General features: G+C 39.7%; 1 protein-coding gene across 1 annotated transcript in view; it reads left to right on the forward strand.

Moving 5' to 3' along the window:
- The window catches only part of LOC122808368 (zinc finger protein 253-like), a 395,026-nt gene that overhangs the window by 105,828 nt on the left and 268,405 nt on the right, over positions 1–20,793 (forward strand). Inside the window, exon 2 of the mRNA XM_044079338.1 lies at positions 13,445–13,571. Within this exon, the coding sequence (XP_043935273.1) occupies positions 13,445–13,571 (127 nt within the window). The remainder of the gene's footprint in view (positions 1–13,444; positions 13,572–20,793) is intronic.

A 20,793-nucleotide genomic window follows, 5' to 3' on the forward strand; every position in this document is an offset into this window, starting at 1 on the left:
GCTAAATTTATCAGCTTTAACCTGGTTAGTGAAGGATATACTATTTACCACCAGTTCTGCACATCGCTGAGTGTTAGCTTTAAGACCACTTTATTCTCGACTAGTTGAATCGGAGAACTCTGGTCTCTATGAAAGTTGCTCTTTCTAATTTTGACCAAGCCTTTGTTTCATTTGTTATATATTCCTTTTGTAAGGAAAGGATTCCAACAGCAGGGTGTAGTAATGTATACATTACCATACGTTATATTTTTTATAGTGCTGGGAGCTCCCCTACTGGCCACTGTTGAAAATGGGCCTTGAAATAATTCACTTAGCCTGTCATGGTTAAAAAGGAAGTAACTAAATAATCCTGCTGTAATGTTGTTTTAGTTATATCATGAAGTGATTAATCCATGTTGAAAAATTAATTTATTAAGGTGCTGCTTACTGTGATGGATCCAAAATCTTCTTAAGACACTAAAGTCTTGCTGGCTGGATTCTGCTAAAATCAAAGACTAGTTATATTGCATTCACAGTCTGTTGCCCACAGAAACTTGCAGAATGTACATTGATGCAGCACCAAATTCTGTTACTTGAAAAGCAATAACTAATAAATAAGTTTTTATAACAAATCACATGAACTACCGTTACAGCTTCAGGTAGTATGCTGCTTTACTTCTCAAGCAGCATGGATGTTGTGAGAGAGACAGTAGTACTTCAGAACAAGTGTGTTCCTACACAAATACCTCTAACAATTTTATCTGCTATAGTCTCTTTATAGTGTTTTTGCATCCTGTTTTTCTTCTTGGTATTCTATTTTAGACTTTGTATTGAGACATCTGTTTGCTGATGTTTGCAGGAAGATATGTTTTTATCTTGTAGAGAAACAATGCTTATAATGTCAGTTATTTATTTATTTATTTTAAATTTGTTGACTGGGAAAGTCTGACTTTTAAGGAAACATCTTGTGCCAATGCTGACTTGATGAAAGCATGTTCATTCAAACTTCCTTGCTTAACAATATCATATGATAAAAACATGTACAGATTGTTTTCCTGTTAGTAGCAGGTCCATTCTTTAAGGAAGCAGATTAGCTTTCTGGCTGACAATGTGAAATGCAAACATCCTGTTTTTTTACATTTTTGCCAAGTCTGTAAGTGGTCAGCTTTCCTTTTGACAGTGTGAAATGCATATGTTCTTATTTTGTTTTACATTTTTGCTGAGTCTGTAAGGAAACATGTCCATTATGCAGATTCCCTATTTTTCAAGGCATAATCATATAGTTGTTGTGTCTTTCGGCTTTTCTCGGTTAGGGGTCGCCACAGCGGAACTCCAGTCCGCTAATGATTGGCAGCTGATTTTTTACGTACCAAGTTGCCAGCCCTGACTCACAACCTTCAACGAAGGTACGCCCATTCACGCATGTCTCCACGCAGAAGACGCTCTGCTCTAGCTGAAAACCGAACCAGACAGTGTCTTACTGTGAGGCGACAATGCTACCGCAGCACCACCACCGCGTGTATATATAATCATTCAGTATGGATGCTAATTACATATTGCTAAACTCTATTTCTACATTTAAACAAGCTTATTTTATACCTTATTTATTTTGCGTATTTGTAGCAGAAGTACTTTCAACCATAATACATTGTTGAGCATACTCTTACACATGTGAATACTGTAAATAGATAAATGTATAGCTTAACAGTAACTGCACTATGTTCATGTTTTTCACACATGGATATGGAGAGTAGATTTTTGCTGCCCTTTGCCAAACTGTACTCTGCTTCCATATATACAGTCACATCATAATTGTTCATGTTGCCCTGATATGTTGACATACAATGAGTTTATACACCCCCTAACAAATAAGAAATATGACTTTAAAGCATCTGCCACTTGTAATACTAATAATGCAGTTTATCTTGTTACTTGTGTAAAATGCACAGCTTTCTATGTAGGTAAATCAACACATAAACTTAAGGATAGAATTATTGAACATAAATCTGATATTAGACAGAAGGTGAGCACAAACGCTCATGCCAAATGGGGTGGATGGTATTAACAATGCCTTAGAGATGAGTGAGTATGAATGAATCACACTACCCCAGGCAGATGTTAAACCTGGAGTCAATGCAAGTGTAAGTCTTAAGCCAGTATATATATATATATATATATATATATATATATATATATATATATATATATATATATGTGTGTGTCTGTGTGTTTCATATATGTTATATACTGGACATTCTATATTTTGTTGGATGTTTTTTTTATTGTGAAGTGATATATACCTTTAAGGAAAACCTGTTGGTTAATTGAGCTGTGTCATGTGATTTTACATTGATTGTATTTAAAGAGAGGCTAGAATTGTATTATACACACTGAAGAAGGATGTAGGTCTGAAAGCTTTGTAATTTATTAAAGTTTTATTTAGAGTGTTATTCCCATGCGTCAGGTGTTTCCTTCGACTGGGTTTTGTTCTTATTAGGATTTGTTTGTGGTTGCAGTGAAGGTTTACCTTTAGTGCTGATCTTTCTTTACTTGCATTATGAAAGAACTCTGCTTGCAAGCAGTAAATGCTGTGGCAAAAAGATCTTTCACCTAACTGGGAAAACTGTGATTTCAGAGAGAAATTAGACTCAATGAGGAAAGACCTCATTATTGGCTAATATGCATGTCTCTGAATCACTCTCTGATTACTGAGAATGCTAAGAAGCTGTTTGCTGCAGTAATCACTGCTGGTGGCCCATGCGTCATGTTGGCAGAGGCACTCCCTTCATTCAGACCCTAGACACACATTCTCACACACATACATGGACACCCAAACAGACGTGTCCTCTAACCTCTCAGCTGCCTCTGAAGTTAGAGATCATCAACGACTTTCCCCTGTTTGAACTACCCTGTCCCTTCTCACAGATGATTACAGTCCGGTAATAATGCCAGAGATTACAGTTTCATACTTTTTAGTGCTTACAATAAACGTGTCATTAACTTTGCACGACTTAGAAAAAAATGTAAATGATGCTGGCGTCTAGTGTTGCTCTCTCCCCACTATTACAGAATTTGCTGCTTAGTCTAGGGAAGTGGGAGGTTTGGCAGCCACCCCACACAGACTCTCTCTGTCTCTCTCTCTCTCTCCAACTCATACCTTTATAGACAGGCGCGCACACACACATTCACACACTTCCCCCACTACCTCTCTGCTAAAGTATCCAGCACTTAACTTTAACATTATCTCTCCTCATTGAAAGTAATGGATGAATGCCAGCTTTTGAATTTTTTAATTAATTCATAGGTTCATACGTTCATAGGTTGGTACTAGGCTATCAGTCCTAGGGCCTATACAAGCCTAGCCATAACAATTCCCTGGCTATTTCTTCCCACATTATTTACTTTCCTGGACCCCTGTCTAGCAGGGCGACTGACATGATCCCCTGGGGTGAATTTCCTTTCTCCCATCCAATCGTCAAGGTTCCTCTTGAAGAGGTCCAAAGAGGCACTCTGCTTGACATGTATGGGCAATCTATTCCAGAGTCTGGGGAGTCTCTGGGTCAGGAACCTATCCCTCCAGCATGTTTTGTTTATTGTGATGACAAGGTTTAGATCCCTGGAGCGTGTAGCATGTCCAACAGCTCTGGGTATGACATGGCCTTGTATGTTAAGCAGAGATCGCCTCTGAGTAGACGATATGCAACAGAGTATAGCTGGAGTTTTTTAAGGCGGTCAGCATAGGGCATCTGCTTTAGGCCTGTGATTCTTTTAGTGAGGTATTTCTGAGGCCTTTCCAGTTGTTGCAGATGTCTTGAGAGGTGCATACCAAATTCAGCTGATTAGGTTGATTTTATGAATGCCAAGCAGTTTTATGAATCACTTGGATGTGTGAACTAATTATTACAGGTATTTATGTGGGAGAGATCTTATGTTCGTGGGTGATTACTAGGCCAAAGACCCTAAAATGCTTTTTTTAAGCCTAGCCATTGCCCTCATCCATTCTTTAAAGACCTTCTCAAAAGAAGTCCACCAAGTTGAGTTGGCATGACCTGCCCTTGATAAAACCAAACTGAGTTGGATCCAATGCCTGAAGCCTTCCTATGTCATTATTTATCATGTCCATGATTATTGTTTGCATGGCTTTACGTATGAAACTTGTCAGGCTTATAGGCTGCTAGTTTCCAGGTTCATGGATGGTCCACCATTGTGCAGAGGGATAACAGTTGTAGCCCTCCACATTCACATGGCACGAAACCTGTTTAGAGGCTACAATTGAGTAATGTTTCTAGTGACCTTGATGAGTCATGTTTCATGCTATTAAGGGGGCATCCCAGGATGTTTTCAAGTTCAGTCAGTGCAATGTTTTTTGCCTTGGAGAGTGCATTGAGGACCTGTTCCCTATTAATAGTTGGGGAAATCATAGTTGGGGGCATTTCTTGAGAGATGTTTAGGGAGAAAGTAAGGTAAAATAGGAACTGAATGTATTGGTCAGTGGGCCAGCATAGGTGGCTTGATACAATTAGTTCCTGCCTTTTGAAATTTTGGAAATAGCTGAAGAATGCCTTGTGGCTGTCCTTAGTCAGGAGGCTACTTATAACTCAAATGTGGCTTTGGATGACTTAATGAGTCCCTTAAGTTATTTATTTAGTTTGAAGAGGGAGTTCGTACCTTGTGAAGCATTGCATCTCCTATTTTTGGCCACAATTTTCTTCCTTTTCTTGTGCATCCTATTGATAGTGAGATTACACCAGTGTGGCTTGTTTTATTGACTTTATCCTGTACATATTTCAGGTAGATAGAGCTGCCTTTTTGATTTCTTCAAATCTTTTGGGTTTCTAACCTCCGATGGTCCTTGGTCTCAACTTCGATAACCACATCACCACAACAGTCAGGAAATCCTTCTATGTGGCACACCTCATCACTAAGGGCTTTTCATCCAGAAAAAAGGAGGTCATTGTCCCACTGTACTCATCCCTCATTAGACCCATTATAGAATACAATGCCCCATTTGGTTTGTACCTCTCAAGACATCTGCAACAACTGGAAAGGCCGCAGAAATACCTCACTAAAAGAATCACAGGCCTAAAGCAGATGCCCTACGCTGACTGCCTTAAACTCCAGCTACACTCTGTTGCATATCGTCTACTCGGAGGTGATCTCTGCTTAACATACAAGGCCATGTCAAACCCAGAGCTGTTGGACATGCTAAAGTTAAAGAAATCCCAATCCCTCAGAGCCATACGCTCCAGGGATCTAAACCTTGTCATCACAATAAACACATGCTGGAGGGATAGTTTCCTTACCCAGAGACTCCCCAGACTCTGGAATAGATTGCTTAACATACAAGGCCATGTCAAACCCAGAGCTGTTGGACATGCTACAGTTAAAGAAATCCCAATCCCTCAGAGCCATACGCTCTAGGGATCTAAACCTTGTCATCACAATAAACACATGCTGGAGGGATAGTTTCCTTACCCAGAGACTCCCCAGACTCTGGAATAGATTGCCCATACAGGTCAAGCAGAGTGCCTCTTTGACCCTCTTCAAAAGGAACCTTGATGACTGGATGGGAGAAAGGAAATTCACCCCAGGGATCACATCAGTCTCCCTGCTAGACAGGGGTCCAGGGAAGTAAATAGTGTGGGAAGAAATAGCCAGGGAATTGTTATGGCTATGTTTGAATAGGCCCTAGGGCTGATAGCCTAGTACCAACCTATGAACCTAATGCCATGATGGGAATGGACTCCATTCCTAAGTCAAAGTACTTTTAAAGTTCATGAAATTAGTATTATTTCACTCTTTGATGTTAGCCAAAAGTGCTCTTCGCAGCACCCGCAATGTGCCCAGTAATGACTCCTCCTGCAATTCATGTGGTGTTACATGAATTGGTAACATATCTAAATATGATTGTAAATTCTTTTTTATAAGACCAGTTGCCTCTACTACTACTATTGGAACTGTCTGGGTATCCTTCTTCCACATGGCTCTCATTTCTGCCTGCAGATCGAGGTATTTTATGACTTTGTGTCTCTCTGTACGCAAGACACTATAGTCACTAGTTGTGGCAATTTCAGTGATCAATGCTACTTTCGTCTTTTCTTGGATCACTATGTCTGGATTTCTAGCATCTATCTTTTGGACTGTTAGTATTAGGTGATCCCACGTGATGTAAACTTCATCATTTTCTATGATTCCCTGGGACTCATGTTTCCAATGTTTTTCAGCCACTTCAATACCATAATGTTTGCACAGTCTCGCCACATTGTTATGCCTTTCAGTATACAGTCCCTCTGTCATTAGAACGTTGCAACCAGCAATAATGTGTGTAACTGTTTCCAACTTGGTTCCACAAAACCTACGTGACTGTTTCTCCCACATGTTCAATGGACTAGGTAAACCAGCGTGTACGTAGCCCATTATCTTGGGCTGCCAATATTAACCGTTCATTTCTTGATGTAAATTCGCCTGTCGTGATCAACATGAAGCTCTTGCAGAAATTTTTTATATTTGCAACTATATTTATGTTTTTTCCACATTTCTTGCCTTCTCATCTGATCCTTCACCTTATATTCTTTCTTTTGTTTTTAGCACATTCAGTTGCTGCCTGGTTTTTATCTACTTCTGGTTTGATTTCCATTCCTGCTTGACGTCAATATGCTTCTACTAAATTAAGCAGAGATGTCATCTTAGATTTATTCTCCTCATGTTTCAAAACTTTCACCACATTTGGATCTTGTGAGGTCAGTAGATATGTGTGGAGTCCCACAATTTCAGATCTATACATGTAATCAGTTTCAAGGAGGCCCATCCCTTCTTCAGATCGGGGAATATATAATCTTGGTATACACTGATTTTTTTTTTTTTTATAAATCATTTGGTGAGCATGAAGCATCCTTCTTGTTTTAATATTCAATCTATCCAACACTTTTTGGGGCCAGTCAATCACTTTAAAACTATAAGTTAGGATAGGAAGAGCAAATTGATTTATAGTTTGGATCTTGTTCCTAGGTGTCAGTGCTGTTTTCAGGATTAATTTAAGTCTTTGAAAGTCCTCCTTACTAAGCTTTATTCACATTTGTTCATGTTTTATTGCTGATCCTTCATCAATCAATAAGTATTTATTCACCCCCTCGTTCTCAAGTTCTTTTATATCACATTGTTGTCCCAAACTGATGTTTTCCTGGTGCTGCAATTTTCCTTTTTTAAAGGTTGCTTTTGCACATTTATCAAGACCAAATGACATTCCGATATCATCGAAAAAAGTTTTGGCAACCTGCAGCTGTGCTTTCAGTTCCTCATCTGATGAGCTATACAATTTTAAATCATCATCAAAGAGAAGATGAGAAGTCATTGTTTTCTAGAAGCCAAACTGTAGCCGTGGCCTAGGCTAAGTAAGAAGCTTAATGGGTTAATGGCAAGGCAGGATAAAGGGACTCCAAAATCTGTCATATGCTGCCAGATTGAAGAAACTCCAGCTCTATTCAGTTGCATACCGTCTGCTCAGAGGTGACATGTGCCTGACATACAAGGCCATGTCCAACCCAGAATTAATGGACATGCTCCACCTCAAAAAATCCAAATCCACCAAAACCACTAGAGCAAGCGACTTAAACCTTAGCACGGATATAAATAGGACATGCTGGAGGGATAGATTTATCACTCAGAGACTCCCTATGCTGTGGAATAAAATCCCGATCCATGTGAGGCAGAGCACCTCGCTGGCTCTGTTCAAGAGAAATCTTGACCTGTGGATGGGAGATCGTAGGTTTATCCTGGGAATCATCTCTGTGTCACTGCTGGACAGAGGCACAACAAACTAATGGGTACAGTATTTTTTCATATAAGGGGTGGCGCAAGCCACAAAAATTTGGGCTAGGCTTATAAATGCCTTAGGGCAGATAGCCTAGTATAAACCTATGAACCTATGAATAAAAAGGGTGACAGAGAGTCACCCTGGAATATCCATCTTTGAATTTTTATCCCTAGGATAATAATCTGTCCTTTATCATGGCTTAATTGCAAAGTGGTCTGCCACTAGTTGATGGTTACTGTAATGTAATCAATCCATGTAGGGTGTATCTTATACATTTTTAAGCACTCTTTTATCCATGAATGTGGGATACTATCAAATGCTTTTTTGTAGTCAATCCATGCCATACTTAGGTTCTTCCCCTTCTTACAATTCTCCACTATAACTTTAACAACAAATGGTCCTTTGTTCCATATGACTTTCTTTTATTGCCCTTTTGTTCTACTGCCATAATTGAGTTTTCTTCTAAATGACTATAAACTCTGTCAGCGTCAATTCCCGTGTATAATTTGTATGTTGTCGGAAGGCAAGTTATTAGTCTATAATTTTTAGGGTAGCTTGCAAGTTCACTCTTAAGTAAGAGCATTGTTTTTCTGTTAACTTGTGCGGTATGTGTTTGGGGTGCATATATAAATAGTTCTTACTCATGGCTGAATCATCATGCAAAGAAGTTAATACTTTAAGCCAAAAGTTAGGTACTGTATCTGGGCCTGGGGTTTTCCAGTTAGAGGCTTTTCTCAACTTTATTTCAATCTCTCTAGTTGTTATTTCATCCCATTTCATATCCTGTACCTTTAAATTTCTTATTCTGTCTTTTACTTCTTCTATCCATTTAGCATCTTTATGTTCCACAGGATCTTCATAGATACTTCTCCAAAATGTATCTACTTCCTCTTTTTTTGGCGGCCTTTCTATTCCTTTTACCTTATTTCCCAATTCTCTATAAAACTTTTTTGGGGTCATCAATAAATTGCTTATTTTGTGATTCTCCCTTATATTTATCTTCGTATCTTCTAAGTCTTTCTGCCTGTTTTGAAATTTTTAGTTTATCTCCAATAGTGCATGATAGATCCTGGTCTGTTCTAATACCGCACATTGCTTTTATCACATCTATCTTTCTTAATATTTTCATTGATCTGTTCCCTCTTCTATAATCTTCTAACAATGATACTTCTTGTCTTAGCTGCTTTATAGTTTTCTCTGTTCGATACTTCCATGATGGTATTTGCTTTCACCCCCCCCCCCCTTTCCCTCACTACCCAGTGTTCCTGTGGTAGAATTTTATCAGTTATTAATTTAGCTGCACAGTAATATATTCTGTTTACTTCTGTTATATCGCATGGATCTCTATAAACAGTCCTAATTACTGTGGTCATTTGTTTTATCAAACTTCTAACTTTTGGGGTTTTATTAACCTTCTGCAGTCTGTTTCTCTCATTGATCTTGATATAGCAGTCTTTGTCTATTAAATCAAGCAATTCTTCTCTTAACTCCTTTTCTTCCAAACTGAGGGCACATCCCTTGTTTTCTATTTCCTGCGGACATTCTATAGAAAGTTCTGTAGCATCTTCCTGAGGCACATTCTCTTCAATTTCTTCCTGTGTCGTCCATTGCTCTGTGATATGGGAACTCACTGGCCTATCACTCCTCAACATCGACTGCATCAGAGTTTCCACAATTTCCTGTTCCTTCCTTTGCTGTCTAGTTTCAAATGAACATTTATACTGGTTTCTTGTGGAAGGCTCCAAAATATCTTGATATGGCACCTGACCAGTCACTTCCTGTTCCACTGGTTTCCCCTTAATATCCATTGCTCTATCCTGTTGTGGTGCTTTCTGCATTTGATTTTCTACACTGAATTCTTCACGTTGCAGCTGTTCCATTACCTCAGTTTCTGTTTCTTTGACTTCTCCATTACTAATCTCTTTTTCTTCTTTTCCCCTTTGTCTTCTTATTTTTTGTATTGTAAACTTTTCTATATCCGGATTCCTTTCCCTATATTTCTCTTCAAATATTTTTGGTGCTGCTCTTTTTGTATTGGTTAGTTTTGCTTTCTCCTTTACATAAATATTACACCACATTAAATCTCTTTTCCTTTCCATGTCCATATTTCTTCTTCACGTCTCCTGATCTTCTTACTTTTCCTTATTCTAGGGACGCACTCCATCATGCTGTGATATAGTCTGTTTTAGACCTTCTACATTAAATCCTTCACTTCGCAGGGAGTCCGTAACTTCAACTTCTATTTTTTTATCCTTTACTTTAGTAATCGTCTTTTCTACATTATGTTTTTGTGTTATTAATCTTTTTATTGTGAAATGTTCCATATCTGGATGCCTCTGCCTGTATTTTTCGTCGAATACTTTTGAGACTGCCTTCTCTACATTAGTTAACTTAGCTTTCCCCTTTGCATAAATATTGCACCATATCAAATCTCTCTTTCTTTCCCATGTCCATATCTCTTTTTTTAGATGTTTCAAATATCTCTAAGTTTTGTTGTTTATATTTTTCCACTTCCTCAAAGACTTTTTTCCAAAGATTTTAAAGTTTCTTGATCTATATACTGTTTTTCAAAATTTTGTTCTATTAATGAATGCAATTTTTTATCTGAAGCTTCTGACAGTTTTTCCTGCGAAAGTATTTTTCTTTCCTCTAATTTCTCTCTTAATCATTTTGTATATCTTGTATCTGGAAATTCTGGTCTTCTTGCATAATAGTAACAATACATAATTTCTTATCCTCAATAGTCCACTGCATCTTCTTTATGGCTCTTTTTCGGCCAATCAATTTTTGTCCTTTTTGTGGACTACTGCTTTCTTCTACAACAGGGGGGCCATCCTCCCCCTGAGCTTGGCCTGGCCCCATTGTAGGGATATTTCCATATTTTCAGGATTCTACACGGTCATTTTTTTCCAGTCCTGGCACCAGTGCGCCTACCAGGATTGGGCACTTTTTTATCCTGGGTCTTGTGCCCACGGTTATCTTTTTTTCATTTTTGATTTACTTCTGTCCATTGTGGGGGCTTTGAAATTTTGCAGTGGTGCAATTTAAACGTAGAATGTCTGCCTTGTTATAGTTCCAAAAGGTTCCATAGTTACCTGGTATACTAGTTTTTTTAATTTCAAAGGAGATAGCTTTCTGGTCTGACCTGACCACTGAGTGTGTTACAATTGGGAGGGTGCAACAGTACCCCCTGTTGGTGAGGACTAGGTTAAGCATGGTGATGACCCTAGTAAGTGTGAAGGCTAGCTGGCCCAGGGCATACATGTTGACAAATTCCAGGAATCTTTGTGCCTACAAGTTGGAGGTTATGTTTGAATCCCAGTTTATAGTGGGGTAGCTGAAATCACCAGTGAGTGTGGTGTTGGACTGAGTAGCGAGCGAATCAGGTTCATTAAAGTAAGTGCTGTGGTTTAATAGGTCATAGAATTGGATCAGTATCTGACTAAGATTTAGTATGGTACTTATGGTGAGATGTATGTGGAGAAAATTGTGCATCATGTAACAAAATTGTTCACAATGCCTACCTTGACCTGGCCAAGGCATTTGACACAATACCCCACTCGACATTCCTGACAAACTCAAGAGGTTAGGTACAAACCCTTATTTCACCCAGTGGATAGCCAACTGACTCACAGACAGGACCCAGGAAGTTAGAAATTGGGAATCCACTTCTACAAAGAGGCCAGTCAGAAGTGGAGTACCTCAAGGATCAGTCCCTGGACCACTCCTTTTTGGCATTTACTTCTCAGAAGTCAAGACCAATGTCAGTGGTCTCTGGATGAATAAATTTGCAGATGATTGCAAATTAGGAGCTGTCATTGAATCTCACACTGACACACATGTTCTCCAAGAGGGGCTAACACAGACAAACGACTGGTGTCAAGAGTCCTGGACTAAAACTAAATGCCAAGAAATGCATAATAGTATCCTTTGGGAAGTCATCCGTCCCTTGTAACTATCATATTGACAACACACCCCTTAGGCACCACTTAGAGTTGACCCAGTAGTCAGGGTCTTGGAACACACATAGATAGTAATCTAGCCTTTGATCATCACGTGTCTACAGTGGTGAGGAAATCATTCTATATTTTGCAACTTATAAACAAAGGTATGGCATCTAAGTCCAAGGAAGTCATAGGTCTGATGAATGTCAAATACATTCGAGCAATCAGTGAATACAGTTCCCCCTTTGGTTTGTAGCTATCCAGGCATATTCAACAACTGGAATGTCCAGAGAGGTTCCTCACTAAAAGAATACAGGACATAAGTAATATGTCCTATGCAGACCGCCTCAAGGCTCTATCCCTGTATTCTGTCTCCTACAGGCTTTTGGGGAGAGATCTATGCCTGGCATACAGGGCATTGACAGACCCCACTCTGATGGACCTCCTGTATATCCACAAAACAAACAGTACCAAAATTACTCATTCTAAAGACTTAAACCTTGTCTGTGATATAAATGGGACCTGCTTGAGATACAGGTATGTATCCCAGAGACTACTCCATCTATGGAACAGGCTACCCATCCATGTGAAGAAAAGTTCCTCCCTAATACAATTCAAGTGCAACTTGGACAATTGGATGGGAAACTGGAAATTCATCCCTGGTGTGGCACCTATGACTCTGATGATCAAACAGGTAACCTGTAAATGTTTCATCTCCCAGGCCCATGATTACACTTATCAAGGGTATCAGAACTTGTCAGAGATTCAGGATGAATGGCCAGGGTTAAAACGGCCTTTGTGGTCGTTAGCCTAGTAAACACTTATGAACATATACTGCTTGATCAACCCTGATTATGCGATTGTTTTTCGTGTAAATTGAGAAACCTGCATCTTTTTTCCTTCTTGCGAAGTATCTGGTCTAAATATGTGGAAGGCATTCTCACCTTGCACTGCTGAGTGCTCTCTGCGGCTTTAAACCACGTCTGACTAACTACACAGAGTCTACATTCTCCATGGTGAGGCGATCCTGTAGTGGATACAGGTTTTTTATTTTAGACTCCTGGCCTGGAGCAGTATCATCCTTAGATTATCTTGGGTTGGTTTCACTATGTTGGATGGTTATCAGGAGTATGTGACTCATCATATGCTACTCCCCTGGAATGCCTCATTAGCACTATGGTAAGCTGTGGGCACAATCCACTGCAGTGATTCAGTAGCCCACAGAGAATCAGTGTGGTAGGGCTGCCAGCAGTGGAAAACAGGCCATGTTAGGGCTTACCTCTGGTCATAGGCCTTTCTGAATCCCAGGAGCTGTGACTACTGGTGGCGAGAGTCATTGGTGACTGCGTAAAAGATAGTTTTGGCTTCTCTTTGGCTAGATGCTTCAGAGAAAAGGTTTAGTGACAGTAGCTGTTAGTGTATAGCTGTGAATGACAAAATTGTGTATAGCTGTGAATTACAAAATAGTGTATGAGGAGGTGTAGAAATCACTGTAAACAGACTGTATTCAGTTTCTTTTAAAATTGCAAGGGACAGAATTGGTATTCACAATTGTTGAACTGAACTCCGTGTTCTTTCCCTGGAGTGGAGAGAACTGTTTTACAAATCAATTATTTTCCAAGTTTAACTTAGTTAACATGTTGTCATGGTTTATTTATTTGAAAACTTTAATATTTGAGGGTGCATAAAAATCTCATACTTTTTTTAGGTACCAGAAACCTTTAAAGATGTTGCTGTTGAGTTTTCAAGAGAAGAATGGCAAATACTGAGCAAAGAGGAGAAACAGCTACACCAAGAGGTGATGGTGCAGAATTATGATCACATGGTGTCAATAGGTAAGGAAGATGGTCCCAAAGCTTTAAAGGGAATTGATGGTACAGAACTGTTATTGCATGAACTCAGTAGGTAAGGAGGGTGATCCAAGAGATACACTAACAGCTAACAGTGCAAAACTTTGAGCACATGGTGTGAGTAGGTAAGAATGCTCCCACACCTACACTACATACCTCTTAAGTGTCTATGATTTGGCTCAAAATGTTGAGATGTGCCTACTAAAACTGAATTTTTTTGTATGTTTATTTTGAAAGAAGGTGTTGGATTATACTAAATAAATGTTGACTGTCATTATAGATTTTCTTTTACTTTAGTAAATGATTGTCAGATTCTGCCAGTGTTCCAAATTCATGCTACCAAGTATTTAAAAAGTATCCCTGGTTTGGGGCTAATTAGTTTTGGCTTTGCCCATAACCATGGAGGTAAAAGGTGGACAGATGTGCTGTACGGGGTGGTAACACCACAGAGTTATGAGTACATTATTTTATGATGGAATTAGGATGGTCTGAGAGCTACACATGGTGTTAATTGGTAACAGGAAAGGTCCAAGAGGTACACAGGGAGGTGATGGTACATAATTGTGATCATATCATGGTGTCCATAGGTAAGGAGGGTTGTCCTAGAGGTACACAGGGAAGAAATTTACAGAAGTATGAACAGATGGTGTCAGTAGATAAAGAAGGTGATTACAGAGGTAGATGGGGAGGTGATGGCACCGAATTTTGAGCACATAGTGTCAGGAGGCAAGATGGGTGGTCCCGGAGTACAATGGGTGATGGTACAGAGCTGTGATCACATAGTGTCAATAGGTAAATTGTCATTTGTTCCTCAAAACAACCAGACCAGTTTTTGGGTAACCAGGGTCAAGCACGGACTCCACAGATGTAATTGTCTGACATTTTCATGCCTTTCCACCAGTCATATCTCTCTTATCCAAGATCTTAAAGTAAGATCTCATTAAGGGTGTCATGGCAGTTGCTGTAACCTACTCACACAGTTCCTCTTCTGGCATAACAAGTATCTCCATACATTGATGCAGCAGTTTGGTAATATACTTTCTTAGTTAAGTCTGTAATGTTATGCCACAATTGATTTTTCACAGCAATCTGCTTTTCTACACAAGTCTGTTGTACACGGACAGGTAACATAGGATTGTCCCCCTTAGCATTATAGGGAGCAAATCCACATACCCAGCAGATGGAAACATTTAAGTCATTGGCGTATTGGTGGAGCATTTGAAGAAACAAGCTTCCTCTTGTGTCGATAAAAGGAGGAAGAGACTCCGTGCTGTCATCAGGAGATGGTGTGGTGCCATTTTCTGTAGATTTGGGAGACTTTTTGCAGGTATTTCTGCAATGTGAGTCGAGGACCCATTTTGGTATTTCAGCATACTTTACTGCAGTATGCGTCATTAAGAGAATAAGATGAGGCCCCATTCACCATGTCTCCAAAGAAGATTTTTATTGGAATACCTTTACATAGACCCAATCACCTCATTGTAGGCCATGACAAGGATCAGCAGATGGGCAAGGAAGTGCCTCTTCACTCTCTTGTGCAAATTCTGTAACACAGTAGCCAGGTTTGAGCAATAGTCCCTCAAAGTTTCATCAGTAAATGGAAGTTCACAATTTCTGACTGGTGGGGAAGGTGGCATTCTCATGGGATGGCCCATAAGAATTTCATGAAGGCTTAGTTTTACAAGTAGCACTTACAGTTCCTCACATACACATTAAAGCCAGAGGCAAAGCTTCTGGCCATTTCAGTAGTTTATCTCTGCAGATTTTGCCAATTTTGATTTTAAGGGTCTAGTTAGACCTTTTAACAAGACCAGATGACTGTGGTGGTAGGGATAGTATGACTGTAAAGACATTTTAAACAATTTACAGAATTTCTTAATGATTTCAGCAGTAAAATGGGTGCCCATGTCTGAATTAATGTTATGTGGGACACCACCCTCAACAGCTTTTTTATTACTGTTTCAGTATCACACTTGGCACATGTATAAGCTTCCACCATCTTCTCTCTTTCGGCATTTCCTGTTAGGGGTCGCCACAGTGGATCATATGTTTCCATTTCTTCCTGTCCTCTGCATCTTGCTCTGTCACACCAACCACCTGCATGTCCTCTCTCACCACATCCATAAACCTTATCTTAGGCCTTCTTCTTTTCCCCTTACCTGGCAGCGTCATCCTTAGCATCTTTTTCCCAATATACCCAGCATCCCTCCTCAGTACAAGTCCAAAGCAATGCAATCTCACCTCTCTGGATTTGTCTCCAAACTGTCCAACCTGGGCTGACCCTCTAATATTTCAAAAACATGGTAGAGCCAGCAAGCAGTGGACCAAAATCCGTTTATTGAAGGAGGAAAAAAACATACCGGTTTCGGCCCTCAGGCCTTCCTCAGTGTTTGTAACTGTTACAAATTTCATAACATATATATATATATGTATATATATGTATTTCATATATATATATATATATATATATATGAGTGTGTGTGTGTGTGTGTGTGTGTGTGTGTGTGTGTGTGTGTGTGTGTGTGTGTGTGTGTGTGTGTGTGTGGTCCAATGCCACCTGCAGTCCAAAAGCAGAATTGCATACATTTAAACATTCATTTTTATTTTTATATGTATTCATTCAACCCAGGGGAAAAAAGTGCATCTAATTTAATAATCCATTTCTTTTCCATTTTGTTTAATATTGCATGCTAACCAGACTTATTAACTGTATTCCGTTGTATAATATCAATCACAGTAAATCTGAACTTGGCATTTGGATGTTTAATTGTATGTTTGTTCGTAGGTTTACAAGTCCTAATATCACGAAGATGTTCCAAGATCCTAAATTTGACACGGCATGAAGTTTGTCCTACATAAATTGCTGAACAATTGCATGATGCCAAATAAATCACCCAGTCTGATTGACAATTTGCAAAGAATCTAATAGAAAAAACTTCACCAGTGTTCCTACTAGTAAATTCCTTTGTTGTACACATATTATTGCAATATGTACAGTGGCCACATGGGAAGCATCCCAATAGAGGGCCCCATTGTAAGGTTATTTGTTTAGATGAATTCACATTCTTGCTGATATGTTTATAGTGTTTGAAAAAGGAACCCATGTTCCGACCCCGTCTATATCAAAAGTGACATCTGTCATCCAATATTGCCCTAAGTTTATCTGTTAGCAATATATTCCAATGTCTCCGCACACAGTTGATAAGAGTGTCTGTATTTCTCCCATATGTAGTAACCAATCTAATTTGTGAGTTAAATTTCTGTTTATGCTCCTTGTATTGTAGTAGATTCTCCCTGTTTGTGTTAGTAGCATACCATCTTCCTTGAACAATATCACCTTTTTTATATTCATGGTTAGAAAACCTTGTGGATAAGTCTGACTCATAGGTGGTAAATGTGCTTTCCTCTGAACAAATCCTCTTCAGGCGAAGAAATTGTGATTTTGGAATGTTTCTGCAAATATGGGGGGGGGATGAAAGCTGGAGGCATGGAGTAGGGAGTTGTATTGGGGATATTTACGATAGATTTCTGTTGTTAATGTATGATCTACATTTCTTGTTACTAAGACATCTAGAAAGGTAATCTGATTAGTGTCATAAGTTATCATGAATTCAATACCCCATTTATTTTCATTCAAAGATGTCACAAACTCCTTAATATATACAATGTCAGATCTCCGTACCATCCAGCAATCATCCAAATATCTACTCCATATATCAATTTCATCAATGTAGATGTTATGAGCTTTGTCATAAATGATTTGGTCTTCAATGTAGGCCATAAAAAGGTCTGCGTATATAGGAGCAAATGAGGCCCCCATGGTCGTGCCTTTGGTCTGTAAATAACATTCGTTGCCATAGAATATCACATTTTTGGTTAACACATGTTCCGCCATGCATAGTAACAGTGTATTGACCCTCTAATATACTTATTCCTAATCCTGTCTACCCACATCATACCCAGTGCAAATCTTAACATCTTTAACTCTGCCACATCCACCTCTGACTCCTGCCTTTTTGTCAGTGCCACCGTCTCCAACCCATTTAACAGAGCTGGTCTCGCTACCCTCTTGTAGCCCTTTCCTTTCACTTTTATTGGTACCCGTCTGTCACAAATCACTCCTGACACTCTTCTCCAGCCATTCGACCCTGCCTATACTCTGTGAATTGTTGACCTGTTTGTTGTTCAATAAAGCCGCACTTTGTGCGTTTTGGATCGGTTCTTCCTGTCTGTGGATTATCTTTTATCATACCTGCCTGTACTCTCTTCACCTCTCTTCCACACTCATCATTACTCTGAGCAGTTGATCCCAAGTACTTAAACTCATCCACCTGTAGGCAAACTGGTAGCCCTCTAGCCACCAGTGCTAACAGTGAACTATAACATGCAATAGGTCAAATACATCACCATGTTTTTGAGCTAGTAGCCCTGCTGCATAACCCCCATTTCCATGACAGAACAAAGTAAAAGGTTTATTATAATCTGGAAGTTCTAAGGGAGGTCTGTAGCAAGGGGTTGTTTTTAACAAATAAACGCATTTTCTTCCTTTTCTTTCTGGGGCAACAGCTCTGGTGTGTCTTGGTTAAGCACGTCAGTTAAAGGTAATTTCTGCATAATTTGGTATCCACTGTCTACTGTATCTAGCCAAATTAGAAAAGCTCATAGCTGCTTTATTGTGACCAGGCATGGTGCCTTGTTAATAGCTTTTAACACATGAAGGCAGGAGGTACCTCTCTCCATGCGATATTAAGTGTTCTAATACTTTACCTTTGGTGACAATTGAAGTGTTTCCTTTAATACTTTATGCTCCTTTTTTGCCAGTTCAGTCAATAAATATGTCTGACTGAAAATGTGCAATGTATCCGAAGCTATAAGTGCATCATCCATATATTGTACCAATACAGATTTGCATGGAAAACACATTTTTTTCAAGGTCCTGCTTTTATATTTGTGAAAAGATTGAGGGACTGTCAACAAACACTTGTGGCAATCGTAGCAATCACAGCCACATGTATAGAATTGCCCATGTGTGAAGGCAAATAAATACTGGCTGTCTAGATGACTATGGACAAAAATGAAAGCTAAAAATAAATCTGCTACAGAAAAGATAAAAATAAATCTACTACAGAAAAGCAAGTGGCCCATTGTGGGGTGCAACTCAATATGGTTGCTGGATTTGGCACTACTGGTATGAAAAAGTGAGAGCCTGACTGACTGCCTTAGGTCTTGTACAAACCTGTATGTATCTCTGCCTGTCTGTTTAACTGACTGACTGCCTTAGGTCTTGTACAAACCTGTATGTATCTCTGCCTGTCTGTTTAACTGACTGACTGCCTTAGATCTTGTACAAACCTGTATGTATCTCTGCCTGTCTGTTTAACTGACTGACTGCCTTAGATCTTGTACAAACCTGTATGTATCTCTGCCTGTCTGTTTAACTGACTGACTGCCTTAGATCTTGTACAAACCTGTATGTATCTCTGCCTGTCTTTTTAACTGACTGCCTTAGATCTTGTACAAACCTGTATGTATCACTGCCTGTCTGTTTAACTGACTGACTGCCTTAGATCTTGTACAAACCTGTATGTATCTCTGCCTGTCTTTTTTAACTGGAAAAATGGGAGTATTACAGCAACCATGTTTTATCTAAAATACCCTGCTGAAGATCCGATCACAGGTTTGATTCTCAGGTTTTAAAGGATACTGTGCTTTATGAGGAAGTGGTTTTGTAGAAGCCACATATAGTTTCACAGATGTAGCAGATTTTAACAGACCTACCGTATTACCATGTCTTGCCCACAAAATGTCAGGAACCTGTTGTAACAGTCTCATCATATGCATTTGAACATGCTCTTTTGTTCTTTCCTCAGTAACACTAAGTCTGACAGTCATTTCTTCATATTAGCCTGGTGAAGCTAAGTAAATGCCATCTGCATGGCAAAACAGAGTACATTCTAATTTACAAAGCAAATACCTACCCATAAGTTTGCTGGGGCTGAGGTGCTTAATAAAAAGCAAAGCTTATTTTTAATCAGTCCTAAAGAGACCAGAATAGCTTTGGATACAGAATAAACAGTGGGAGAGTTTGCGACATCCACTGCTGACGCTTTTTCAGATGATATTGGAACTCTTTCTTGGTCATTTATTTCCAACATAGATGAAGAAGAACCATTGTCAATCAGAAAAGTAGCATCTTTTTGTCCTACTTTTAATTTAACAAAAAATATGCTGATGTTCATTGTGCCATACTGCTGCAGTCATCACACTTGGGGTTATCCTGCTATCAGGCCGGTCCTCGGTCGGCTGAATTCCAAAGTCTTGGTCCGGCGTCAGTTGTCGTCGCTTCTTCCCTGACGTCAGAGCTGCAGGGGTATAAAAGAGGCAGCCGACACCATTTTCTTCAGTCTTTCTTGCCACACGGTGCCCAAAGCAGAAGCAGTTCGCAAGTGCTAGTCGGCCAGCTCCTGAGATTTCCGAAAAGGATTTCAGCCGAAGTCTTCTCTAAAGCCAAGTACCCCATTGGGGAAACTTTTCTTGCCTCAGACCGATGTCAGACAAAGTTAATTGCATTTCTTGTGGGAAGCAAATACCGCATAAGGATTTTCACTCGTACTGTATTCCTTGCCTAGGCCCAGACCACGACGTCTCTGGCTGCCGTTTTTGTGCTAGGTTCAATAAATGCACTATAAAATGCCGGGCAGAGTTCGCCCTTCATTATTTTGGCAAAAAATTTAACTACAGCATGTCGTCGGATATTCCAACTCCAGGCTTAATGAAAAAACGCAAAGATAAAGATAGGCATCCGAGGCCCAAAACGGATACCGAGACCACGCTTAGGCCTGCCGCCGGATCTCCGGTTCTCAGTGAGGCACCTTTGCAGCCCCTGACTACCGCTGAACCCATTTTACTGGCGACCTCACAATCTGAAATCGTAGGCCCTCTGGAGCCGATTACCTCTCTAGACACCGACGCCACTCCAGGCGGGGAACCAGAAAATTTAACTAGGCCTTCAGTTTCTGAAGGCGTTTTCAAGCCTACTTCTATTACCATTAGATCTTACTCTAAATCTAAGGCCCCTACGAAGATTAGGAAACAGGGTCCTCTGACCCCCTCTCAGCAACCCATGCCTAAAAAGCAGATGCTCAGGATGGCTGAGGATTTAATCACTCTTATCAGGGGTTCTCAGCCCCCCTTAGAAAAAAGACCC

Source organism: Protopterus annectens, chromosome 1.part1 (assembly GCF_019279795.1).
Source record: "Protopterus annectens isolate FY-2018-M chromosome 1.part1, PAN1.0, whole genome shotgun sequence".
In the NCBI taxonomy this organism is placed as follows: Eukaryota; Metazoa; Chordata; order Ceratodontiformes; family Protopteridae; genus Protopterus; species Protopterus annectens.